Source organism: Postia placenta, assembly GCF_002117355.1.
Source record: "Postia placenta MAD-698-R-SB12 unplaced genomic scaffold POSPLAscaffold_14, whole genome shotgun sequence".
Classification (NCBI taxonomy): Eukaryota; Fungi; Basidiomycota; class Agaricomycetes; order Polyporales; family Adustoporiaceae; genus Rhodonia; species Rhodonia placenta.
The window spans coordinates 706,207-732,225 of record NW_020169845.1 but is presented as its reverse complement, the minus strand read 5'-3'; the positions used below and the strand labels follow the sequence as shown (position 1 = coordinate 732,225).

The 26,019-nt window shown below is 50.9% G+C and overlaps 9 protein-coding genes across 9 annotated transcripts; 7 read left to right on the top strand and 2 right to left on the bottom strand.

Moving 5' to 3' along the window:
• Positions 1-463: 463 nt before the first annotated feature.
• POSPLADRAFT_1153288 (hypothetical protein) lies at positions 464-1,452 on the bottom strand (the record flags this gene model as incomplete). Its single annotated transcript, XM_024486731.1, has 2 exons — positions 464-716; positions 857-1,452. Coding segments are annotated over 2 exons (849 nt in total), but the record flags the coding sequence as incomplete, so codon positions are not given.
• A 1,571-nt stretch (positions 1,453-3,023) lies between these two features.
• Positions 3,024-4,209, top strand: POSPLADRAFT_1049343 (hypothetical protein; the record flags this gene model as incomplete). The annotated part of the gene is made up of 4 exons (XM_024479722.1): positions 3,024-3,233; positions 3,395-3,519; positions 3,575-3,947; positions 4,186-4,209. The coding sequence occupies 4 exons, from the start codon at positions 3,024-3,026 to the stop codon at positions 4,207-4,209; spliced, it is 732 nt and encodes a 243-aa protein (XP_024335379.1).
• Positions 4,210-4,872: 663 nt separating this feature from the next.
• POSPLADRAFT_1153082 (hypothetical protein) lies at positions 4,873-7,100 on the top strand (the record flags this gene model as incomplete). The annotated part of the gene is made up of 13 exons (XM_024486713.1): positions 4,873-5,074; positions 5,135-5,267; positions 5,319-5,510; positions 5,562-5,710; positions 5,769-5,884; positions 5,935-6,049; positions 6,101-6,114; positions 6,166-6,332; positions 6,380-6,402; positions 6,460-6,541; positions 6,591-6,719; positions 6,789-6,932; positions 6,986-7,100. 13 exons carry the CDS (start codon positions 4,873-4,875, stop codon positions 7,098-7,100), a joined length of 1,581 nt encoding a protein of 526 aa, XP_024335378.1.
• Positions 7,101-9,098: 1,998 nt separating this feature from the next.
• Positions 9,099-10,878, top strand: POSPLADRAFT_1152876 (hypothetical protein; the record flags this gene model as incomplete). Its single annotated transcript, XM_024486698.1, has 6 exons — positions 9,099-9,467; positions 9,693-9,795; positions 9,852-10,158; positions 10,289-10,465; positions 10,515-10,608; positions 10,660-10,878. 6 exons carry the CDS (start codon positions 9,099-9,101, stop codon positions 10,876-10,878), a joined length of 1,269 nt encoding a protein of 422 aa, XP_024335377.1.
• A 563-nt stretch (positions 10,879-11,441) lies between these two features.
• POSPLADRAFT_1060468 (hypothetical protein) lies at positions 11,442-11,825 on the top strand (the record flags this gene model as incomplete). Its single annotated transcript, XM_024481265.1, has 1 exon — positions 11,442-11,825. The coding sequence occupies one exon, from the start codon at positions 11,442-11,444 to the stop codon at positions 11,823-11,825; it is 384 nt and encodes a 127-aa protein (XP_024335376.1).
• Positions 11,826-13,769: 1,944 nt separating this feature from the next.
• On the top strand, positions 13,770-15,042 carry POSPLADRAFT_1060467 (hypothetical protein; the record flags this gene model as incomplete). The annotated part of the gene is made up of 7 exons (XM_024481264.1): positions 13,770-13,808; positions 13,863-13,983; positions 14,044-14,057; positions 14,108-14,274; positions 14,546-14,704; positions 14,755-14,898; positions 14,952-15,042. The coding sequence occupies 7 exons, from the start codon at positions 13,770-13,772 to the stop codon at positions 15,040-15,042; spliced, it is 735 nt and encodes a 244-aa protein (XP_024335375.1).
• A 1,221-nt stretch (positions 15,043-16,263) lies between these two features.
• POSPLADRAFT_1060466 (hypothetical protein) lies at positions 16,264-18,578 on the top strand (the record flags this gene model as incomplete). Its single annotated transcript, XM_024481263.1, has 15 exons — positions 16,264-16,459; positions 16,518-16,581; positions 16,638-16,664; positions 16,716-16,724; positions 16,776-16,865; positions 16,915-17,096; positions 17,153-17,170; positions 17,230-17,302; positions 17,352-17,402; positions 17,450-17,528; positions 17,583-17,626; positions 17,684-18,012; positions 18,065-18,221; positions 18,282-18,471; positions 18,525-18,578. The coding sequence occupies 15 exons, from the start codon at positions 16,264-16,266 to the stop codon at positions 18,576-18,578; spliced, it is 1,563 nt and encodes a 520-aa protein (XP_024335374.1).
• A 937-nt stretch (positions 18,579-19,515) lies between these two features.
• POSPLADRAFT_1049341 (hypothetical protein) lies at positions 19,516-21,488 on the bottom strand (the record flags this gene model as incomplete). Its single annotated transcript, XM_024479721.1, has 11 exons — positions 19,516-19,539; positions 19,623-19,655; positions 19,706-19,837; positions 19,901-19,994; positions 20,057-20,246; positions 20,336-20,337; positions 20,382-20,670; positions 20,726-20,779; positions 20,838-20,914; positions 21,078-21,369; positions 21,440-21,488. 11 exons carry the CDS (start codon positions 21,486-21,488, stop codon positions 19,516-19,518), a joined length of 1,236 nt encoding a protein of 411 aa, XP_024335373.1.
• Positions 21,489-23,423: 1,935 nt separating this feature from the next.
• POSPLADRAFT_1153383 (hypothetical protein) lies at positions 23,424-25,552 on the top strand (the record flags this gene model as incomplete). Its single annotated transcript, XM_024486740.1, has 12 exons — positions 23,424-23,553; positions 23,606-23,738; positions 23,797-23,988; positions 24,044-24,192; positions 24,251-24,366; positions 24,419-24,550; positions 24,659-24,825; positions 24,876-24,915; positions 24,978-25,033; positions 25,096-25,224; positions 25,278-25,421; positions 25,474-25,552. The coding sequence occupies 12 exons, from the start codon at positions 23,424-23,426 to the stop codon at positions 25,550-25,552; spliced, it is 1,467 nt and encodes a 488-aa protein (XP_024335372.1).
• Positions 25,553-26,019: the final 467 nt, after the last annotated feature.

Genomic DNA, 26,019 nt, shown 5'->3' with positions numbered 1-26,019 from the left:
GAGTATCTCGGATTCTGTGGCCGCAAGCGCTCTTCTGTAATGATGATTTTTCATCACGGTTCCTTATGCCAGGCAAATTGAGCTCCCATGGATGTCTGTGCCTTTAAAAGAATCCTCCGTAGGATCTCTACGAATCATTGACGAGCAGGGTGATTCGTGATGTGGCTATGGACATCGTGGCGCCGAACAGCGTGTACAACTAGGTTCAGGGGTCGGCTTCACAATGCATCCAGGAAGCAGCATGGACGCAGCCATTGTTCATGAGATTGAATCGCAGGGCTTTTTTATGATGTGGCACATCACGACCCTCTTGTATCGCCCGCCGGTCGTAATGAGCAACTCATCGACCAGAAGAGTAGAGCATACGTCGCGCTTATGGGTTCTCGCGTTGCAACAAACGCGCGGATATCCAATGCGACCAGATCATGCAGTCGAGAACTGTACTACAACAGTGCGGCTGTTTTCACAGTAGCTCTGAAAGGCGATATCGGGGATTGTGTACGTGGAAAGTGACATACCCGCGAACAAAGCTGTTCCAAGCGTCCCTTGCGATACCTTCCCCAAGTATCTCACATACCTGACGCCACGCAGACACCGTCTCCTCTACCACCTCTCTGAGCGTCTCTACGGAAGACAACCCAGTAAGGCGCGCGCGGTCATGAATGTATGTTCCTGTCTCTCCAGCGGCCTCTTCCTTGTAAAATGATAGTATATCGCTGAAGGCAGCTCAGCCTTGGCCTCATTTGTGAACAAGAGGCTATACTCACTTGCCAAAGTTGATGAATCGCATTGCATTGCTATGCATAAGACGTCAGTGCCAAAAAACAGACGAACGTGAGCCTAGTTGACAACCCACGGAATGGCTTGCATGTATACTTGGACATCGGGAAAGCGGCCTTTCTCCCAAATAAAGGCCGTATACACTTCGGGAAAGCCGTCCGTCATGCGCCTATATTCTACGAAAGGCATTGCAGTCCTGTTGAGAACCTTGCCCTTGGTCTCGTTCTCCAGCATCGTCATGTTCAGGAATTGGAGCGTCGATGTCAGAATGCAGCTCGCCCCAAAACGCGGGAAGTGATCCCACATCCGGGCTAGGATCCGCCTCCATTCGTCCAGGATAGCCGACGGTCGCTCTGATGTTTCAGTGCACAGGCTATGGTGAAACCCTATGGCGTTCGCAGACTCAAGAATGTCTGGCTCGTCCAGGGCAACGCCAATTGCGGTGTAGAGAGCAATGAGAGTGCGAGTAGCGAGGCTGTTATGTGCGTATGCAGTAGCCGCGATGACGATGCCAGTACGAATGTGTGGCGCTAACCGTTCCCTATCTGGCCAACAGCGCGTCGCCGAGGCGACTTGGGCCTCGAGAGCGGGATCTTGAGTGTATGGTACGCACTCTATGCTGAGTTCGGCGAGGAAGAATCGTATACTCTCGCGTGCGGTTCTCGCTATGTCTTCCTACAGACGCAATTAACACTCATTAACCTGTGAGTTCAAAGGGAGCATGTATGCGCTCACTACATCACGGTTGACACAAGGACTCTGAGTGACACTCGGAGACCCCAAAGATGTCGCAATACGCATAGAACTGCGTCAAAGGGGTAGTCAGTCAGGTATTCTGATCATAAACAACATTCGGGAACAGCCACCTCCCGAATTCAATGCAAGATGGTATGACACAGCCTATCGCCGTTTCAACGACCTGTGTTACAGCAGACATCACCTGAGGGCTCCGTAAAGGGTACAATGACCCGAGTACAGAGGTTGCGCTTTTATCAACTACATTGCGTTCCGACTAATGCGCGTATATTGTGAGCGGCCATCTAGTAGCAGTCACACGCATGCTAGAACCATATATGTACCCTAGAGCTCGTGTCAATTATTGTGTAAGGACCGAGAGAATCGGTGTGTGCGCGCTGAGCTGGGGCCGGGTTTCATCGGGACACACATGTCCTCCCATCATATGGAAACTGCGCATGACAACGTGATTCCATATGCTCCGTTGCAAGGACCGGCATATGTAGAAGCATCAACAGAATATCCATAAAGGAATCGAGTCGTGGCAATGATTTCACGGAGCAACTTGCGGGACCTTCGCACGCTCCGAGTGGATAGCAGTTCCCAGGGATTATTATTTCATACTGCTAGCGAATGTCCAGCGGGGTAATGCGCGGTTCATCCGCAAGGTGTAAGTGCGAGAAGTTGATGGGCGCAGAGGACTGCATTACCAACGCTGATTCATCTCAAGGGAGTAATTGGAAGCGGCGTATCCGGATGCCTAATATATACGCGGTCAGCCAGAGACCTAAGGCACAGCTGTTTCTTCCGACTTACTGGGTCAAGCGCAATGAGTCCCATCGATGACGAGCCACAATGGGAGCGTATATCCTGGCAGAATGACGTTCAGTACAGCAGGTGAGACATACTGCAAGTCTGCATACTTATGAACATGGGACCCAGTCGATTCATAGACCTCTACTGGGATCAGAACTCTTGGTCGATCAATTTACCCGCTTGTGTGACGGGTGAGTACTATGTCGAGGCTTCGACTGTGTTACTTGTCTAAGCGCAGCGCACAGGACATCGGATGTATGCATGGGATTCACATTCTCTAGCCCTCTGTCATTCGCAGAGGTCACGTCGCGCCTCCTATATGGGTATGCGAAACTGCGGTAAGTGGCAGCACAGGACGTCCGCGTCCATGGTCAGTAACCCCTACAAATGCGTCCAGATACTTCTGTCCTATAATCGCTGCAACGCTAGAAGAAGGCGTGCATAACGCGGATCTGCGTTCGTGGCTATATAAGCCTATATCGAATATCCAGGATATTCAAGCTTGGGCTCAGAGATCCGTCATTACGCTGCCAGAGCCAATGGAACCCGACGACATGCTGATAACGTGCAACCAGCGGCGAGTGCCTTACGTTTGAGAAGACGGCAGCAAGCAATTTGTGCGTTGCTTCCTGCTTCAGACCCCCGGGGCGCAAAACGCCTTCTCTATCTTCCTCCATGGACCCCACGCCATCATGGACGGAAGGCCCACCTTGCTTGCTTTCTCGCTCTTGCTGAGCTTCATGTCTGAGTCCACAGTACCTCTAGCGGACCTTGACTGGGGAACAGAGTGGAAGAACCTTCCAGCAGGCCCCGTTACAGCCACCGGCGGTCCTCGTCCCAACTGGGAGACGGAGGCTATTCCACTTTTGGAGAAGATACGGGAGATCTATGCGAATCCTGTAGTGAGAATTTTCAACAAAAGCGTTAGATGATCTAATGCTGAGTATCGGACCAGCCTACCCATAGCCTCGTACCACTACGATCGGAAGTTCGGGTGCACGGGAGGCCGGTGAGAGTGCGCAAGAGGATTGATCGCGAGACTACACGACGTATTCTTGCGCAGGTGAAGGCCGAAGGCTTCAGCGTGACACATCTCTTCGAGGCTGCCCAGGTACTGGCAATATTAGCCCATAATCCTGTTCCGGAAGAGCAAGCCGAGCAAGCGCATGTCACTTTTGCTATGTCGGTGTGAGTACTCACTGAATGATACCTCCCGAGCGACTTACACTACCCGATCGTGTAGTATATCTTTGGCGAAATGGAGAGTCCCTCCCTATGACGACGGGAATCAACTCATCTCGGAGATGGGAACAGTGCCAATACGTGTCACATACAAGGACATACCTAAGTCCTCGCCTCCACGAGATCGCCTTCTCGCCGTCATGCGCTGCGTCAAGTCTCAGTACGACGAGTACATCGCCAACCCGCACTTTCCTCACCTTCTGGCTGCTCAAATGCGCACCTCGCCAATACGTCAGCCGAGATCGGTGGGACTAGCAAACTTCATCACAAATGTTGGTGCAATTGAGAACATACTTCCCATGAAGTGGTACACGGACGACCCCTCGTCTTCACGTCCTGTCTTCGATATCCTGTCGACTTCGTTCGGTCATAGGGTAATTTTTCCCTCCCCGTAGGTGACGGTCTTCTTTTCTATCAGGCATCATCTGACTTCTTTCTGTCGAAGCCGCACCCACGTGTGGAGCATTCACTCAGAGTTCTGGGTTCAGCTTCAGGTGCGAGAACAGTGCACGCGTAGGTAGAATGCAACGCTGATCGATGTATGATGAGCAGGCCACTGACATTTGGGATCAAGAATATCTTTTGACATACTTGGATGAGATAATTTTGCAGGCTTCCTTGATCATCTCAGAGTGAGCCACTATTGAGCAATGAAACTCAAAAGACACAGAAAGTCTTCCTTGCTTATGTATCGCCCATATAGTTTCCCAAGTACTTGAGCACTCGGTTGGCATCGTGGGAAACGTTGAGATTGCTCCTTTTTTATGCTTAACAATATTCTCACGAAGTATTATTTGACAAATGCGATTTTTACTGCGGGTCTTTCGGCATGATTGAGGCACACCTTAAGCTCAATAAGTAATTCGCCCGCGAGTAATAGAACCCGTGGCAAACAGCTGCGGGTAACCAATTCCTGACGAACACTGCTAAAGCGCGATCATAGGCGCACAAGCTCCGACTGGAGCGAAGTTACCTCATAGTCATCGAACTTTCGCACACTGCATATCTTCCTCGGTTCACGCTCAGGTACCACCCCGCCTTTGGAAGCCCGTGTGTAACATGCGGCGGCATACCCTTCGTTTCGTGATTACTTCGGAAGGCTTCTATGTGGAGCATGTCAAGACATGCCGGCAGTCAAGATGTTCGAGCTGAATTGTCTGGCACGACCCTGGGTCGCTATGGCTTTCTAAGGCGTTGTGGCTTCTGGGTATAGGACCCGATTGCGCGTTGTATCCGCTCCGTGCCGACGACAGCTTCGCATCTTGGGCAGTCCTCTTGCTCACTCCCGGTGTACGTGCGATGGCCACAGCTCTGAACACTCCATTGCTACTGGCCTTGACAGGCCTGCTCGCAGTCTGTGGGTTGCTTCGCAGCAGAAGCACAAGCAAGGGTACGAGTCCCTTACCTCCCGGTCCTCGTGCCATTCCTCTTCTGGGAAACATCCTGCAACTACCCTTGGAACATCAACATAAGACCTTCGCTAAATGGGGTCAGAAGTTTGGTATGCCCTGAAAACCCGAGTCTCCGTCTCTGTTGATTTCGCTGAATATTTGGGATTCAGGAGACTTCATATTCGCTAAGTTCTTCACCACACCGGTGCTGATTCTCAACTCTCTTGCGGTGGCGCAAGACTTGCTGGAAAATCGGAGCTCTCTATATTCTGATAGGCCGTATTTCGCCTTGCTAATAGACATGTATGTTAGTAATTCATAAACACGTTCGTTGACTTCATTCCGATCTCGTAGAGTTGGCTGGTATCCTGCTACACCATTCTTGACCTACGGCGACCAATGGCGTCGACACCGAAGATGGATTCATATGTGGTATTCAGAAAAGGCATCGCTACTGAAACTTAGACCGATTCTGCGCAAGGAGACTTTGACGCTCTTACTACAACTGATCGAGACGCCCCAGGATCTATCGCAGCATATTCGAAGGTAAGTACCCGACTTGTTCTTGCTCCTGCTCAAGCTGGACTCTGGGAACAGATATGCAGCTGCACTAGTTACATCATCTGTATTTGGCCGGACAATTACTTCCTGGGACGACGAATACTTTCAGATGACGGAGCGAGCCATACATGCAACTACTGAGGCGGGAAGTCCTGCCGCGACACTTGTCGACTTCGTTCCGTTCCGTAAGTCTGACGGCATCCACCGAGAAGCTGTGGCATACCTTGTGCGCTTTATTTACAGTAAAATACCTGCCTTCGTGGTTCCCGGGCTCGGCCCCAATTGACAAAGCGCGCAGCGTTCGTGGTATCGTGCGCAACATGATTGATAGCCCCTATGAAAACGTGAAGTCAGCTATGGTACGTAGCCCTATTAATCATAAATGAGCACGCAATGACCTTGTTTCCAGTGTCAAGGATCCGTGAAACCATCTCTTGTGGCGTCCTTGCTGGATGCGAACGCCCACCACATTTCACGCGAGGATGAAGAAGACATTAAGGGAGTCGCTGCAAGTATATACTCAGGTGAGCATTTGATTATGTGAGATACACAATCTCACCTACACATGTCTTCAGCTGGTGTTGACACCGTATGTTCTCTGATGGATTGCAATCTAACATATCCATATCTGGAAATATAGACTGCTGTTGTCTTGAATACGTTCATTTTGGCTATGGTCCTGCATCCTCAAGTGTACAAGAAAGCACAAGAAGAGATTGATCGCATCGTGGGACGCTCGTGTCTTCCAAGTCTCGAGCACAGACACTTGCTCCGCTACCTCGATTGCATGATTCAAGAAGTATATCGGTAGGACTTATCTGCAGATCAGCAACTGTAACGTTGACCGTCGTTAGCTGGAATCCGCCCGTGCCTCTGGGTAGGTAGACCACCGAGCTGCAGCGTGAGCTTTCGAATTTTGATAAGTACTCCCTAGGCGTGCCTCATCGTCTCACGCAAGAGGACAGTTATCGTGGCTATAGTGTACCGACGGGAACTATGATAATTCCCAACATTTGGTATGTTCCCTTCCCACGTGTCGTTCGAGTCATTTTTCATGCTTATCAGGAGAATGGGTCACCAAGAAGAGGTGTACTCAGATCCGAAAGCATTTGATCCATCGCGGTTTGAGTCTTTGGATGCGCAAAGCGGGGCTTCGAAAGACCCGCGCCAGTTCGTTTTTGGATTTGGGAGACGGTGCGCTCTCATGGTCTCGTTCGGTAGCGCTCCCACTGACGACCCATTCATGGTGACACTATTTTCCAGGATCTGTCCAGGAAGACACTTCGCTGATGAAGCAGTGTGGTTGGCTATCGCACATATCGTGGCGACCGTGGATATCGCCAAAGGTCGCGATGCATCAGGGAAATTGATTACTCCCGCGGCGCGCTTCTGTTCCGGTTTCACGAGGTATGCGCAAGGGGCTCGCTGGTGCTACTCTCCTTGACTCGCTTCTTTGACAGTCCTCCGCTCGATTTCATATGTTCTATTACTCCGCGCTCGACAGCCGCTGTGAAATTGGTTGCCGACGAGCTCGGATCGATGGATAATGAAGAACCAGGGAACAGTGACTCGTGAACTAACGTCAGGACTCTTCGCCAGTCGATGGGCTCACCGAGGGAATCTCCCTGTTATGGTGAGACTGAGGCTGACATTGGGTATACCGCTAAATCATGAGAATTCTTTGATATACTTGGCATCTCGCAAAATAAATTTGGTGGCGCTGAGATGGTGCAGCTGGTCAAACTCCAATAATGGCCTCTACTTCGGATATTGGTATCTAAGCGACCCTTGTGAGAGTGGAACTTTCATGATGTGCGCGATGGCTGAGAAAAGTGCATCTAACTTAGCTTCCCACGTCTCATGTACAGACGCTACGAGGGCTTTGGGTTTGTCTCGGTATGAAGATCCAACCCGAGGATAATTGTTCTGGTGCATGTGATAAAGCCGGCTGCCGAGTCCAGGCTGTACAGATACGAAGTAAATCAAATCCCTTCTTCCCCGTCAAGCCCGTCGTGAAGTGACAATTTACAATCATTTCATGTCACTGGTTCAAGCTTGAAAGCCTACGCATGTGACACTGGTCTGGAACTCGAGTGAACATTTCACGAGTACTTCTCGGGTCAACTTGTGCAGATCACCGCTCGAAACACCTACAAGCGCTCTGAGCTTCGCCGGTCATAACGGATAATCAGTCAAATCATTGTCCGCAGGTGCCTCATGCGAATGATCCCTGAATTCTATGTGGCTGACCAGGCGTAAGAGCTCGATTCCGTTAGCTCTTTCCAATTAGCGCCTGCGCTCCGGCGCGCTCCCACGGTCCTTCTTGTGCCATTTCATACACCACCGATCCGCCTTTGCCATTGCTATGCATCAAAGCCGTCTGCCACGTATAGAAGGTTTCACTTATTCATCACAAGGCTCCTTCGTCCGCGCTTCCGAGGTTTGTGCCCAGTCAAAGCTTCTCGACCGCTCTATCAAATTTGATGTGCAAATTGCTTCCATAAACTGGTCTTCGGCTCTTGCGGGCCATCTTCCCACAGGCGGTCTACAGAATGATCCGGATCACAGACGTCGAGCCCGGAAGACTGTTGCGCATGTGTCCCAGCTCCGGGAGAGTACCTGGAAAGCGCGGAAGTACCACGACGGAACTCAACAGATCCTGCTTCTTGGCTCACAAGGTGAGTCCTGATGCCCTCTCATGGTCCATCTAACATCCGCTGGTCCGCCGCACAAAATCGCATGCGTCATGCTCCGCGCACAACGGCGACCTCTCATATCTCTGATACGTGACAAACGAGGTTCCCATTACATCACATGCGGTCGATACGTGCGCATTGTTGCATGGAATCAATTCGTTCTCAATTCACGGCATGAGTCTTTCTGCTGAATGATTTGTGCCAGTACACACAAACTGGCATGATTCTCGTCCAGTTGACCCCCTCACAACGTATGCCAGTTCTTGTATCAGAGATACGACTCCGTAATCAACAGCCTCAAGGGCAGCGTTTGTTTTACATGAGTCTCGGTGCTTGAGGAGGCTTGTCAGCCATATCAAGATGTTTGTAGATTCCGGATCAGGCCTTGATCATTGCCGTAATTGAATAATTGCAATTGAGTCAGAGTTTTCCATACCAGCCTGGGGTATCAGCGCTGACTTCTGACTTCCATTGACCGAGACGAATCGATGAACTCTACTCAGTGGACTCTTCTCATGATGCATCGCATTCCCATAAGCAAGACGGCCCTTGTACCGCGCGTCGGCGGCCGCTCGTACATATCTACTTGTATTTCTGAGCGCACTTCGCAAGTGAAATTAATGAGATGAACTCGTTTCGCCCTGGTTGGTGATAGCAGCGTGTGTATAGTGAAGCTGTCTGCTGCACAGTACTTCCTGAACACAGCCTACGCAGACAACATGTATGCTTATATTGTGTGTGGCAAGTGTAGCATCCGGCTGAATGCAACGCCACAGTCTCGCCCCGTTTCTGAAAACACTTCACTTTCATGCTCCCTCTTCGCTCATTCTTTGGATGGAGACCACTCTTCAGCTCCTTGAAAGGGATTTCTTTGAGTATGGACCCCAATTTTTGTCCAATCCCTGATACCAGCTCTCATTCCGCGTCAGTCCATTGGCCTACATGTCAAGAGCCCAGTCTCTCGTTTGGGCCGGAGGAGCCGATCCCGTACCGATGCATTCAGAATGCGTTCTGCGCTCAAGCAGCTGCAAACCCAGAACACACCGCTGTGGTTGATCATTACGGTCAATCGTTGACATACAAACAGCTGGACGTATTATCCCTCCACCTGGCTTTAAATCTGCGTGGACAGGGTGTCACGAATGGAAGCCGCGTATGTCTCCTCATTGAACGGTCCAACGCATACATCATTGCAATCCTCGCTGTCTTACGCGCAGGGGCTGCTTATATTCCTCTAGATGGCGGCGTCATTCCTGGCAGTTCCCTCACTCAGATTATGCGAGACGCGCAGCCTACCATTACTTTGATCTCCAAGAGGTATATAGGCCGCGGGGATGAGGTCACGACTCCTCACTTTTGTCTTGAGGATATGATTGAAGACTGCAAGGGCACCGACGACATGCTTGTGGTAGAGCTCCCGTATGAGACCAGCGAGGAGGATATAGCGTATATAATTTACACCTCCGGTGAGGGTCTCACAATCGTATTTGCACTAACAGCGTATTTATCATTGTCCTCAGGGACCACGGGACAGCCAAAGGGGGTCATTATCAAACATCTAGGCTTGACAAATCGTGCGTCGTCGTGGTTCTAACATGTCATATACATCCCTCATCGGTACCAATCATAGTGCTATGTCTTTATCCTGGAAACCTCGGTGTTAAGCCTGGAGTTCACGTCGCTCAGCTGCTTAACGTCGCTTTCGACATGTGCGCGTGGGAGATACTCGCATGTCTAATGAACGGCGGTACTCTGCATCTGCGAGGCCCTCACCGTGCAGACTGGATTTCGGTCATGAAGACAGTGGATGTTGTAATTTGCACCCCGTCCATTCTCCAACAGCACCGACCTCAAGATTTCCCCAACTTGAAAGTAGTCGCGACAGGCGGAGAGCCCATCTCGCAAGCACTAGCAGACCAATGGGCCGCGCAGGCGACGTATTTCAATTGTTGCGGACCGACGGAGGTATGACACATACGTTCTCGCCCTTCCTTCCTTCTCTTAGGCCGATGTCCAGGTCAGTATCCTCAACACTATGCATAAGCACTCTCCAGGGCGGTCTCTCAGTATCGGAACACCGACTCCTAACAGCTCCGTATATGTTTTGGATGACGATCTCATGCCTGTCGCGCGCGGAAGAAAGGGCACCATGTGGGCAGGTGGTCTTGGTGTCTGTCAAGGATATCTGAAACGACCTAGTCTCAACGAGATCAAATTCAAGCCAGATCCTTTCTCGCACAAAGGGTGGGTGCATCATGTGCTCCGTCTCACGTACACTCAAGATGTCACTCAGAGGGCTCATGTTTAATACCGGGGACTTGGGCGTCATGAAAGAAGACGGGAGCTTGGTCCACATGGGACGTTCAGACGATCAAGTCAAAGTCAAAGTGAGTACGAAGTTCGAAGGCCTTACTGATTCTGATGCCAAAACCATGAAGGGTTTCCGCGTCGAGCTAGATGGTGTTTCAGCAGCAATACGCGCTTGTCCAGGCGTTGTGTCTGCGTGTGCGCTCCTGATCAAGCAAGACATATGGGCTTTCTACACTCCCCCGCATATAGCCATAGAGGATGTGCGTATAGCTATTGCGAGGACGCAACCATACTACGCTGTTCCGACACAGTACAAGGCGCTAAGTTCAATTCCGTTGACCAGGTAGGAGCACTCTGTGGTGCTTGTAGCTGGAATTGATCAATTCACAGCAATGGCAAAGTTGACAAGAGATTTCTGCGAGACATAGTAGACTCGAGGACAAAGTACGATAGCTAAGATCCCAGGCCTGCGTAGCGGCTTGGATTGTTGCCACCTCGTATGCTTCCTCCACCGCTTTCGTGCGCTTTGATGCGGCAGGTTATTTGTGTGTTCGACCAAGTACAACACGCACGAGCAAGACAAGTAGTGACCTTCGTTGCAACATGCGGTCAGGAACGAGCCCGCGCACTCGGGCACGATGTTAGTCGGGGCCCGGGGATCCGTGGTAGAAAGTCGGGTGTTCGCAACGTACGTACCGCACGCAATTATCATTTACAGGCACCGCTACGCTCATAGATAAACGCGCTCGCCGACCGGATTCTCGTTGCTATAGAAACATTTTCTTTCCTTTCAGTCAACGAAGGACACGCGAAGTTTGACGGGGAAGGGCAATGCCTTACCGCGAGCGGAGTATAAAGGTTAGCAGAGAAGAGGCTAAACGAAATGCCACTCAAGTAAACTCCAACCATCATGGTCGTGGCTGCAGCAGTGCAGTGGAGCGCGCCAGACTCGATCATACCGAAAGTGGCGATGAGGCCTGCGTTTGCTTCTCTCACGCCTGAAAAGCGAGAGGAAACACTGAGGCGTAAACAGGAATATGTATACAAGTATCACAATGCCCTGTTCGCAAGCATGATTGCCGTTACACAAGAGTTGGCGTCGAGCTTCGATGTACACCAGGAACTGCAGAATCCTACTGCTTTGGTAGCCGTCGACATCATGCTTGAAGATGCAAAGCGGTACCATGAGCTGCTGCCTGTAGCGCGCACAGAAATTATTCCGTTTGTGTATACCACTAGCAGGACGCAGAGCGCAGCCTTACCGGAAATGTCCAATGATAAGACAATGATTTAGACTGGAGGTGCCGCCAGGCCGGGGGCTGAACCCTTGTTCGTCAAAGTGCATATATGATATGCAAACGTGCAAGAAGGACGAGATAAATAACTGTGGAGCGAAATGGGCGAAAATACGGCAAAAACCGGTGAGCCACTAAGTACAAACAAGGCCACATAGCGTCCCGAACAGGCTGAAGAGCGGCGCTCTCGCGGGGAAGGTTGAATTCCTTCCTTCATTCCTCACGCTCTTCGGCGAGTCTGCGCTTTTGGTAGACTATTATAGGGTGTGAAACGACTGTGGAACGGGACGTATGATTGAATATCTGCAGCTATCCCAGTCTCTCCAGAGGCGCGCATGCGAGGATCTGGTGTGTCCAAACTAATCGCAGTCAGCTTATGACGTCGTCCCAATCAACGCTCGTGCTGATGCTAGCCGGCCGCGATCTTAAGTAAGTGCCTTGCCTTGCGGAAGAGCCGTCAGCCGCGTGCGGCAGTATATGCTCCGGTCTTCTTCCTGGAGGCTCTCGGGCTTCTCAACTGAATGCAGAACGGACAATTACTGTAACTGTCCATTCCCAGCAACCAGTACAACGATTCACTGGCACCACGTGAGGTACGAGAAGACCGACATCTGATGCATGACAGAGCTGGATTCGCACGATTTGCATTCCAATTGATTACACCGAGACTCCCTTCTATTGTGATAGCATATGGACCATAGATATATTTCTGGCTTCTGCGGTGGGAATGTATATCGACGGTGAATCGGTGAGCAAAATGTCAATTAATCACATGAACTAGATAAGGTTGTGTCATCCTCACACAGGCTGTACTCCTAATATCATTTGAATCCAGCCGCGACAAATACTGGATTGTGATCACCGCGCGTTGTCTTCGAAGGTCATATTTTCTCCTGGAGCCAACCTCTTTCCATCTCGTCCAGCAGCATACGCTACATGGATACCTTTCCTGTCCATGACGTGTTCCTATGTGTAGGCATCGCCCTATTTCTCCCCATCGCCTATAGCGTAATACATTTCCTATGGGCGGGTCAACGTCGCCATCTGCCCGTGCCTCCTGGTCCAACGTCGCTGCCCCTCATAGGTAACGCTTATCAGCTCTTTTGGAGGTCGCCACATGAGGCATTTACCCTATGGGCTCGTCAATATGGTGAACAGTCCTTGTGTCCCAAGAAGCTGCACCTCTGACTAGCTTTCTTGTTTCAGGAGGATTAGTCTACCTCCGCTTCTTCTATACAGGAATGCTGGTTGTCAACTCGTTGCGCGTTGCACAAGATCTCATGGAGGCTAAAAGTGCTGTTGCATCGGATAGACCACGTTTTGTGCTATTCTCTGATCTGCGAGTCTCTTGCACCCCTGAACGAGTTTGCTGGCTGATCGATGTTCTAACAGAATGGGCATGGAAAACGACATGGTATTGATGCCGTACGGTGACAAATGGCGTAGATATCGCAGATGGGTTCAAGATATCATTCAGAACAAGCACAACGTGATCGATCTGCCAGCATTGCAGCGTAGGGAGACGCTTACGCTGCTCGCTGGACTGGTTCAAACACCTGACGCATTCACGCTACACATCCAGAGGTTGTCTCTTTCTAGTAAAACAATCCAGCTGTACCAACGCTGATAGTGTTTCGGCATATCTTCTGGATAGATGGTCCGCTGCCTTCTCGATGCACATCTCATATGGCCACGACATTAAGTCGCTCGACGACGAACATGTTAGATTGATTGAACTTGCCTTAAAAGCAACTACAGATGCAGGTGGCCCTGCTTCCACACTGGTCGACCTCTTTCCCATTCGCGAGTTTCATATATATCATGTGACACACGCATTGCGCTAACAATCCTCTTTCATGATGGCAGTCAAATATATTCCCACATGGATGCCCGGGGCTGGATTCAAGAGGAGGGCCATTTATGTGCGACATCTCAGGACCAAAATGCAAGATGCACCATTCCAGACTGTCAAGAACGCACTCGTGAGTAGATGCTGTACGTCAACAATCGGCCCAGGTCAGCTGACAGGAGCGTAGCTTTCGGGGAATGCAACACCGTCTTTGACTTCTTCCCTGCTAGAAGCTCTATGGAAGGAAGGTGACTCCGCTGAGTACAATGAATATGACATCAAATGCGTGGCAGCGGTTTTGTATGCAGGTGATCCTCCTATATTCCACAACTTACCATTTCACGTACCTTAACACGCTCCTCCAATAGCCGGAACAGAATCGGTACGACATACATGTACTTTGGCTCCTTTGTTCTTATCATGATACGTTAGATGTCAACAACCCTAACCGCCTTCATTCAAGCGATGGTTCTCCATCCAGATGTGTACACTAAGACCCAACAAGAGCTCGACAGAATAGTTGGTGGAAGCCGCCTCCCGAATTTGACTGATAGAGCGTCTCTGCCGTATGTGGAGAACGTGCTGAAGGAACTCTATCGGTAGGTTTAATTGAAACACCGTGGATTTCAACTCACAACTTGATACACCTGCGCAAGCTGGAGCTGTGCCGTCCCACTGGGCAAGTATCATCTCTGTCGTCATCACTTGTTGTAAATCAAAGCCGTCTAGGAGTACCACATAGGCTTATGACCGATTGCACTTTCCACGATTACGGGCTCGCCAGAGGATCGACCATAATCCCTAATATGTGGTGAGTCCCCGCTTACCCGTTTGAGCTGCATTTGTATATCTATGTTGATATGTTTCCAGGGCGATGACTCGCGACGAGACTATCTTCTCTGACCCGGAACGTTTTCTACCCGAACGATTCATGAGCTATGGAGTAGATGGAACCAAAGGCGAGGAGCAAGCCATCGACCCGCGGGGTATTGTATTTGGATTCGGACGGCGGTACGCAAAGTCTGACTCGTATAGTGCGAGTAATGGAATCGTACTGAGACACTTACATAACTCCGTAGCATATGCCCGGGGAGACAGTTCGCCGATTCTAGTCTCTGGCTCGCGGTTGCTACCATCGCAGCGGCTCTTAACATCTGTAAAGCTACAGGACCTGACGGTGCAACTATTATACCTGTACCCGCGTTTCCTTCTGGGTCCATCAGGTAGGTGTGCACCGTGTGTATTCTTATAGTCACTCATACCGTAGGTCCTCCAGGCATGTCGCAGACTTTCAATGTGTCATACGTCCACGGTCGCAAGCAATCGAGGGCGGGTTGCTCAGCCCTGCGTGGATGGAAGAGTGGTAGCGTTGCCCATTGTTAGATTTCTCGCAGGGAACGAGACTGAGGACGATAGAATCAAAGGTGTTTGACCCAGCTTGTGGCCAGCATCAGCAAAGAACCAAGTCCAGAACGAACGGTGTAAGTACCATACGCGGTCATGTTATCTACTGCAGTAAGTGTCGACTGTACTTCCAACACGAAGCACGGTGCCTCCTTTAAAGACCTTTGGAATGACTACCTAGTGAGCCCTGTAAATATCGCAACGTAAGGAAATTCTTTCGAGGTAACGTTTCAGCAGCACAGTATGAAGTCGTCTTGGGGCATAACGCGGCGCCGCGATTGGTGAGTCACCGTGCACGGTGTCGATGCGTAGTTGTACGTCATCTCACAATCCGTTCCGGCAGCTAGATTTTCCTCAGGCTATCCGGGTTTTGCTTGCGAGGTCTTTGTCTCCGTGCCTGAAGGGTCAAGACCTTTTGCTATTCCTCTTATCAAGCGCCAAGGCGCCCGTGCGATAACGATTTGCTCCCGTTCTGAGGATCTTATTTGGCTATGCTATCGCATTGATAGCTCTCCGATAGCCCTCCCGTCCATGAGACCGCATATATAGGCAAAGGACTGCCACGGCGGTGACGAGCTTCAGTTATAGCATGTGCCTTGGTGCTCTTGGAAGGGCCAGCAAGTACGCACACTACGGCATGGACTTTGAGAGTTGATTGACAGGATTGTATGGTGCCATGTATCGTGTTTCAAGGAAGACATGAGCAAAAGACTGAGTGGATTCAGACTGAAAATCTCCGGGGGCGCATTCCCACGGTCGTGTAGGCGCCCTCGCCAAGGTCGTCTGATGGTCGTAATTAGTCGTAATCTTTTCGATATTATACGTATCGACTATTCCACCACTCGCACAACACTTCAGACAACATCCTGCATCGTCGGCCTCTCAGTCCCTTCTTATATCACGTTGCGACGTCTGCTAACGTTTACATGTCTTGGTTTGAATGTACTGCGAGGTGATTTGAAGCCTCCGTCGCCAACAGATAAGAGCGCCCAGCTCCTCATGACCATGTTGGACAGTATCGAGATCATTGAGAAGCTCTCTATCGCTCCTTCCGAAGAGCATTTTCCTGATAGTCGTGGTGCGCGCTCGGATGGTTTATTAGGTTGGGCTTGGTATGGGCTCCCTTCTCACCGCTTGGTCCTCTCTCTTGCGCGCGCCCGCTAGCTCGCATCTCACGTCTCGTCATGAGTTCTCGAGAGTCCCTGGACAAGGCAGGATCCATTGACGATGAGAAGAGGACCCACGTCCACGTCGCTGCGGCCAGCGAAGAGGTCGACACGGGTGCTCGGCTCGTTGCAGGTACGTTTGAGGAAGTGGATCCCAAGGAGGCACTGCGGTTGCGGAAGAAGATCGACCGGCACATAATGCCTTTAATGTGTGGTATGCACTTCTACATTAGATTCCTGATCTGTAGTGTTGATCGATCGTTGCCATGAAGTCCTGTACTGGATTCAATTCATGGACAAGACAACGCTAGGGAGTTCTGCGATTCTTGGAATCAAGTGCGTATACTGTTCTGCCATGCGCTCACAGTCGAGGTAACATCAAACACTTTCAGGACCGCTACGCATCTCACGACGAACGAGTGAGTGTTTCAGGGAGTTGACACGCGCAGCTGCTGATTATGTGTCCATAGGTATAATTGGTATGATTTACACCGAATCTGATGGTCGTTGTTTTTCAACGCCGATACCAGGCTTGGAACGATATTTTATCTGAGCTACCTCGCATTCGAGTATCCACAGAATCTGGCCCTCCAGCGATTCCCAGTCGGAAAATGGATGAGGTCAGGGCACAACTCACCTGTCAGTCTGACGTCGCTGACGTGTCAACAGCATCAACATCTTCGTCTGGGGAATCGCTCTATGCTCCCATGCAGCATGCAAGAACTTTGGTGGACTAATGGCATGTCGGTTCATTCTGGGCATGTGCGAGGGCTCCATTACGGCCGGCTTCATGATCGTGACGTCTATGTTCTACACACGGAAAGAGCAGACCATTCGCGTGGGCTATTGGTGTAAGCACGTTTGTTTATCCAGCGTCCTCAAAGCTTACTTGCGCAACCTCTGGCAGTTTTGATGAACGGGACAGGTGAGCAATGTCACCATCCAGCGCGTACTAGGCCGTCTCGTTCTGATATCCTGAACCAGCCCAGATCATCATTGGTTTCATAAGTTTTGGTGTCCTGCATTCCAAAACGGGAGGCTTTCAGCCGTGGCAATGGTATGTTTGTACTCCTCCTGTCAAGTGCGCTTGTTCACTCTTATCGTAGGCTTGTGATCATCACCGGCCTCTTGACTCTGATTACAGCGGTCGCGTTCTGGTCCGTGCTGCAGGCCTAAACACGACGTGAGCTGACCTAGGCCATAGGTTCATGTTCCCCGATTCCCCTACGACTGCATGGTTCCTCGCGCCAGAGGAGCGAGTCACTGCTGTGCAACGCATCAAGGTACACGATAGCATTCCGCAGCAGTATACGTTCTAACACAGGTCAACCGAACAGGGCAACCAAACAGGTGTCGAGAACAAGCGCTTCAAAAAGGAACAGTATGTCCTCAATTTCGTTTTGCGTTAGATTATTTCCAACTCGTAGTGTCGCGTCAGGTTCTATGAGGCGCTCCTCGACCCTAAGACGTGGCTCTTCGCGCTCTTCTCCGCACTGGATAACGTGCCGAACAGCCTGACAAACCAGCAGCAGATCATCATGGCGTCGTTTGGCTTCACGAGCCTACAGACGACGCTGCTCGCGATGGTCAGCGGCGTCGTCGAGATCGTCACGATCTTCACAGGTGTGCACATCGCGTCATATTTTACCAACGCACGGGCCTACGTCGGCGTGATCTACTTCATCCCCACACTCCTCGGCATCCTGCTCGTGAATCTCCTCCCTTGGACGGACAAGGTTGGGCTGTTATTTGGACAGTGGATGACCAGTACGTGGGTTTAGGTTCTTGGACGAATACAGACCTAACTCTGTCTGAACAGCCATTAGCGTGACCGCGTTCGTGCTTCAGCTGTCTTGGATTACGAACGTTACCGCGGGACACACAAAGAAAGTCACGGTGAACGCGATAATGCTCATCGCTTACTGCGTGGGCAACGCCGCCGGTCCGTTCATGTGGCAAGCCAAATACGTCCCAAGGTAAGCCGCGTCAGCAGCTGTCACTCAGGATCCTAACTTAAGACGCGGGTAATTGGAAAGGAACCATGTCCCGTGGACCGTCATCGGGATCTGCTACGTGTGTTGCATGATTATTCTGCTCATCATTCGCTTCCTGTTGTGGCGCGAAAACAAGCGAAGGGATGCGGAGCCACCAGACACAAAGTACGACGATGTGTACATCGAGGTCACCCTTCCAGATGGCTCGCATGTCGAGCGGAAAGTACAGAAGGTATATTTCCCTTCTTCATGGTGCTTGCCGGGTTTGACGTTCTTGTCGTCAAGGAGTACCTCGACCTCACAGATATACAGAACCGTGATTTCAGATACATCTTGTAAATCAATGGGTACAGCCATGAATGTATGTATTATGAAGACGTTCACGATGAATAGAACAAGGATTGGTCAAGGGCAACGCCATTACGCATGATGTTGGTTTCAAAAGCCAGAATCAATGCTAACACGAGCACAGAAGATACATGGGAGCATGGGCGCCTAGGCCACATTGGCGTAGCAACTACTGGAATACAAGGTTTCGATTTGAATAAGCCTCAGTCCCTACCTCAAGGGCGTCCGAAGGACATCTGAACTCCGGTGAGACGCCGTGCCAAGTAGCGACATCGACGAAACCCTAATGCTCTCCCAAATGACGGCTCTGATGACTCTGACTCCTCGCCTCTCGGAGCACTAGCCCATTCCTGGCGCTAGCCATCCATTTAACGATCTTCCGCATAGGTCTGTTGGATTGACAAACTTCGCATTTCTGGTTCCACCTGCCGGCAGAGTCCGGAACTCAGTGTTGCACCCCTGCCACTGCAGTGGACAACAGTAGAGGGCGGGGCTGTCATTGAGACCCTCGAGCGTCTGGTAATCCTGTGGAACATGAAGCACTGGTAGTATTTGCCATTGAAGGCCGCAATTGCTAGCAAGCATTTCTAAAGTTCTTCTGATGCCTACGGTGCGCGACGCCTACATATGTGCGATTCTCACACCGGCGCACTGACCACGTGACTCGGGATGGTAGCGGTGCTTGCTCGATATACCCATAAGTCAACATGGTACTGACAGTTAATCGCCGTGAAGCGAGCATATCTCTCGTATACAGCAATACATTAACAACTCGCTAACATGAAGATTACACAGATTGTAGTGAACAATATGGTCCACGAGCAGACGTTGGTGCTCTATGCAAAATCCTTCAACAAATAGCTCTCCATAAGATTGATGCTTCTATCGGAACAAAGTCATGAACAGGTGAATGGTGAAACCTAAACAGCTAGGATTGCACTTTGACGAGGCTCTGGAGACGCGATTTGTCAATCTTGCCGTTTCTACATAACTAGACTTAGCGGTGAGAACTCCCGATGCACCGTTCCTACTCACGAGGTAAGTGGTATCGACGACAACGCATGATATCTTGAAGGCACAGCGTAGTACGGCAGCACATTCATCATGGCCGTGCGAACCTGTGAAGCAGAGACGTGCTCAGGCGCGTAGAACGCCCACAGGTCCTGCTCTACCAGCAGCGCGCAGGCCGTCGTGACATCCGGACACGCGTGTATCGCAGCGCTGACGCCGTCTAGCTCGACGCGGAATCCCTGTACAGTACCACACCGCAGCGTCAACGTACAGAGCCTCAGAAGCGCCGCCAAGGGGCCTACCTTAATCTTGACCTGGTCGTCGACGCGCCCAAGATGGTCTAGCTGGCCATCGTCCCACAGCCGACCTATGTCGCCCGTGTTGTACATTACACCGCTGACTGAGCGTCATAACGAGCGGGGAATCATGTGGCAGATGGACGCTGTGCGCAGACGCACCCTTGGGGCGCGAACGGGTCGCGCACAAACTTGCCACTCGTGAGATCCGGGAGATTGAGATACCCTTTGCACACGCCGTTTCCACCAGCCCACATTATTCCCGCCTCACCCCGTGGAACAGGGCGCAGATCGGAGTCAAGGACGTAAACCGAATTGTTCGGCGTCGGGCTGCCAATCGTGTTCAGCGCGCCTGCGGTATGGCGGTGCATGGTATTCACAATTGTCGTCTGCGAGAGCCCGGGGACCGTCAGTAATACTGAGTGCGTTTCCGATACATACCTCTGTAGGACCGCAACAATTCCAGAACGTCGTGCACTGTGCCCACCTGTCTGCCAGCTCCTGTGGGCACGGCTCCCCCGCCATCGCGACGATGCGGATGTTTGGGTAGTCTGCAGGGCCGTGCTGCGCGAGGATAGACGGCGTGCTGATAACGACGTCCACCGTCTTCAAGATCTTGATCCAGTCCTGCCTGTGGGGCCCGCGGAGGTGCAGCGTATTCCCATTCATGAGGCACCCCAGGATCTCCCACGCGCACATGTCGAATGCAACATTCAAAAGCTGCGCGACGCGAGTCCCGGGGCGGATCCCAAGGTTTCCCGGAGAAAGACACAGCACTGCGAGACGCTAGCGTCAGAGTTCTGCGTGTCTTGAAGGAATCAAGTGACCCACAGTTGCACACATTGAAGTGGCTAACGATCACACCCTTGGGCCGACCAGTTGTTCCTTTAGGACGTAAGTCAGAATAACCACAACGCTAGATCATCTGAAAATCGAGACATACCAGATGTGTAAATGATATATGCATTGTCAAACGATGCGAGAGACGCAGACAATGATCCCGCATATGATGATTCTGAACTGGACGCTTCTGCAATCATGTCCTCCAGACATCCATGACGCGTGAGGATGCATGGTGCGCGGGACATATAGCACCTCAATAAGGGTGAAGGCGGGCTGCGCATCCTCAAGGATGGACGCCAGTGTGTCGTCCGTAACGATGCAGCCATCCAAGGGGACGTACGTTGCACCCGCGCGCAGCACGGCCATGATTGCGACGGTCTGCGCGATGGAGCGTTCAATCAACAGGCAGACGCGGGCGCCGCTGCCCACACCCTCGGCACGCAGCCGTACCGAGAGCTGCACTGACAGGCGATCCAGCTCGCCGTAGGATACGGAATGGCCGGTGAAGTCGACGACGGCGGTCTGCGACGGGTGTGCCTCTGCCTGAGCGCGGAACGCGTCGTGGACGGTATCGTAGGGGACGCTGATGGTGGGCCCAAAGGCTAAGCTGGGGACAACTGTTTCTGTCGGTTCTGAAAGTGAAAGGTCGGTAAGAAGAAGGAGAGGCAAAATCCGCATCGTCTGGTGCGGCAAGACACTCACTGCACGGGGACTGGAGTGCACGACGCCGGAAAGAGCATAAGTATCGCATGACGTCCACGACGCTTTAGAGGTCGTACGTGCTCAATGGGCGATAATTGTTCCAGCGAACCACCCGGGCACGACGGTAGTTTGCGGGCGAAGGAGATTCAAAGACGAACACAAGGACAAAATGGCAGCCGCTCACAGTACGCTCTATCAGGTCTCATTCTGCACGAAGGACCCGGTGTTCACGGAGTATTTGTGAATGTTGTGAACAGGTAAGATAATTAACATTGAAAGCTGCGCCTGGACCTTGCGCTCGAAAGAAACATTTCCGTGTCACACCCTGCTGAGTGGTAGCAAATTCAAACAAACAATGGTCATGATATACGAAACTGGTCAATTTCATTCAGATGAAGCAGGAAGACGAGTGCGGCTTGGTGCATCCAGGACGTTCTCCGAAGGGCAACGAATTAGGAATCCGTGAACGAACACGCACCTGTCAATAGTTGCAAACTGGCAGCAGCCTCGCTGTGCGTATCTGGGATGCATCTCAGTTACGTCACAACCTGGCATCTGACAAATTTTCGTGATTGATACCGGCTTCTCGGAGCGGCGTTGGACCGCTGATGGGTAACAAGGAGTCCACGTGTACATCGGCGCCTAACCGGATACATACTTACTACTCCTGAAATCGGCCGTCCACAGCATTCACACTGCCACATACGAGAGCGCAACTGAGGTTTCGTATGAGTAGATAGAAGGATCTCCTTATATAATTGCGAGCGCTCGCCTGATGTCAAAGGCTACGTGACTGGCGTGCTGAGAAGAATGCCGACACCGATCTGACCACGGTAGAACACAACCACAAGGTATTTTCTACAATGAGACTCATTTTGACGACTCTCCAGGCAGAGCGGTATTTTCAAATGTTATACACCATTGTTCTATCGCGAAATACCCTAGCGCGCCAGCTTTGGTGTGCGCTCGCAGTTCTATAAGGAAATTCTTCACACGATAATTCTACTCATACAAAACATCCAGATGGGGCCGCTGCCACTTGGGGTCAGGCGTGTGGACGAGCCTTGCGTCAGAGACGGGGGAGCGTGAACGCTGTGGACGGCAGAATTTAGGAGCCTGCCATACGCCCCGACGCCAGTCGGCGGAGGACCATAGCGTGCCCGTCCGAAGCTCGATCCTGGTTCCGGACCCCGAGCCGCTTCACAGAAACTGAGTGTAGGTTCAGTCAAGATCTATGCCAGGTATTGAGGCAGGAGATTCGGTCGGACCGAACTGAGGTCCAAGTAAACTCAATATGACCTCAGTTTAACCAGCGGGATTCGCAGCTCTCAATACCCTCAAACGCAATGGAAAGCTTCCATCCCTTCATCAGGACCTCAGTTGTTGAACGTTGAGCAGCTGGAGCATCCTTTGCGTCGGTGACACAGAACGACGGTACGAGATCCGATGACTAAGAATCCCCACAGGCCGATGGAGACGGGTCTATCATAATCACCGATCATCGAATCCATACCTTCAGTGCTGCCCCCTGATACATACCATGAAGATTACGTGAATCCGTATGGCTGCATCGCGCATTCCCATATCGAAGGGGGGGCTACTTTGGTCGGACCCACGCACACACCAGTCTGAAGACAGGTATGGACATCCTAGTGCGATCAGAAACCATTCGTGATGAGTGGACCTTCATCCGATGGCAGTATTGATCTTAGCCGTGTACCATCATTTCGAGACCGGCAACTGGCGAGCTTGCATAATGTTTATGCGAACATCCATGCTCCACTACTAACCTGTTTGTTGTAATGACGGTGAGAGAGACACTACCATACCAAGTGTGGGATATATATGCCTCCTTTCAACGCCTCGTAAACTACTAATACACACCCTCCGGTGAACGTCAGAAAACTGAAACTCGCTTTCACCTATGGTGGATTACATTTACTTCTACTTGGTACTCATTTTCTTGTCGTATATCTGGTGCAGCATGCGGCGCAAGACAGCTAGTATTCAGCGCTTACCTTCAGGACCATGGTCGCTTCCCATCATAGGAAACGTTCATCAGCTGAATGCTGGGCACCAACATCATACTATGGCACAATGGGGCGGAGTCTATGGTGCGGTTCTCTGTCGTGTTAGCCGAGCATACAACCTACATTCATGCCGTAGGCGACCTCGTATACGCACGGATTTTCCGGACACCGGTACTGGTACTCAATTCTGTTAAGGTTGCACGCGAGCTGTTGGACCGGAAAAGTTCTGCCACCTCGGGAAGGCCGCGGATGATGTTCTTGACAGAAATGTGAGCATGCAACTCCATATAATGGTGACGACAATGACATTGATGAATTTTCTTGCAGGCTGGGCTGGGACAGTGGCATCGCATTCATGCAGTACGGAAAACGTTGGAAGAGACATCGGACGTGGATATGTGCCGCGTTCGAGTCCAAGGAGTCATCCTCAAAGTACCAACCCTTGCAGCGGCGGGAAGCGCGAAACCTTCTGCTAAACATCATCCAAGCGCCAACACTTTTCGAAAGACACTTGAGCAGGTATTGACAACGTCTGCGTCTTGTGGTGTGAGATACAGTAACGACATTGATCCAGATTTACAGCAGCTATAATAATGGAGATTGTCTATGGCCACACCATGACATCTGCTGACGATGTGTTTGTGAAGAGGGCGGATAGAGCGATACAAGGGACTGTGGATGCGGGACAAATCCCGGCCACTCTCATAGATCTATTCCCTTTCTGTGCGTTATCCTGTTCAAAATTCTTTCTTGACCGGCTATTGCTGAGGCGTTTCTCCAGTGTGGTCTCTACCTTCGTGGCTCCCTGGTATGGGTTTCAAGGCTCGAGCGCTCGAGCTACGCAAGCTCATCCAGGAAACATTGGACGCACCATATGTGATAGCAACCGAGGCCATGGTGAGAGGGATGTTTAGCGACTCAGATCAATCTGTCGACCGTCACTCTTCAGTCCACAGGAATAGCGAAGTCATCTTTCGTTGCGGACATTATACATGACCATTTCCCTCATGGGATGACGGAAGTCGATGAACGAGACATCAAGGGGGCTGCAACCGCGATATACATTGGTACGCGGTCATTAGTTTCAAAATAAAAAAAGGTCTGATATCTTCGGCTATCTTAGCTGCAGCAGAGACGGTAAGTCTATTGAAACAATGCGTGCATCTACCCTACATAGCTATCACACCAGACAACGACTGTGTTGTCTACATTTATATTGGCGATGGTTCTTTACCCCGAAATCTATAAGAAAGCACAAGATGAGATTGACCGGGTTGTTGGAGACTCGCGACTTCCAGATTTCGATGACAGACCCTGTCTTCCGTATCTGAATTGCATTGTCAAGGAATTATATCGGTGAGACAGCAACGTCTGCTTACAAATCTAATTTTGACACGTTGTAACAGATGGAATAGCCCAGCGCCTCTCGGCGAGTTAATCCACGCGGTACCTTTCGGAATCTCATCTTACTATCTGTATCAGGTGTTGCGCATGCCACAACCAGGAAGGAGTCATACGCGGGATATGATATCCCCGGTGACACCATTTTAATACCAAACATTTGGTAATAACTCCCGAACACACATCACACTGGTCAACTGGAATTGAACGACGCTTTTTCATTAGGGCCATGACACAAAATACCATAGTGTACCGACAGCCGGACCAATTTTGCCCCGAGCGATTCCTGGCTGTTCAAGACGCTGACTCTGATGACCATGACCCGCGGAAGTACATTTTCGGATTTGGGCGACGGTATGAAACCCGTACACACGTAGCAGCAATTGTATTGACTCATAGTATGGAAGCATCTGCCCTGGCAGGCACTTTGCGGACTCCGAAATCTGGCTAGTTGTCGCTTGTATCGCAGCAACCTTTGACATTACCAAAGCCCGTGATATCAATGGGTCCGAGATCACGCCTGAAGTGGCCTTCACGCAGAGTTTTACTAGGTGAACTTCCATCTGGTCTTATGCAGAATTTTCAATTTAATCGCGGTTCCAGCCGTCCAAAGGCGTATGCCTGCCAGATACACCCTCGTACAACGAGAGCTACCCTCGTAGCTCAGCTGCACCTGTCATGATTATTCATATCTCATGTGTTGTACTCTGCAGTGGATGTGTCGCGAATTATTATATCCGCCATCATTTGTGATCTCGCAGCATGACATCGTGCGCATCCGCCTCTTCCATCACCTCGCGTTGTTTATGATTGTTCACCACCAAAGGGATGTATTAGAAACATCGAAGTCCCAAAAGTCCGATGACTTGCAGACTAGCGGTGCGACCAGAGAGTTATTCTTCACGACTTTCAAACTAGTGATTCATTGTAAAGCAAAAGTAACACTCATGGTACGCCGTGACTTCGACTTCGTATCGAATACCAAGCAATTGAGAAGAATGTCTTCACGAGGCGAGCGGGAGATCTAACGAGGTAAGATTCGGACTTCCGTGGGAGTGCGAACAACAACTCATCTATTGAAATGCCTAACGAGGTAAGATTCCCTTACAATGCGTCAGCGGGAGTACGGTACATAGCGTAAGAGGGCAA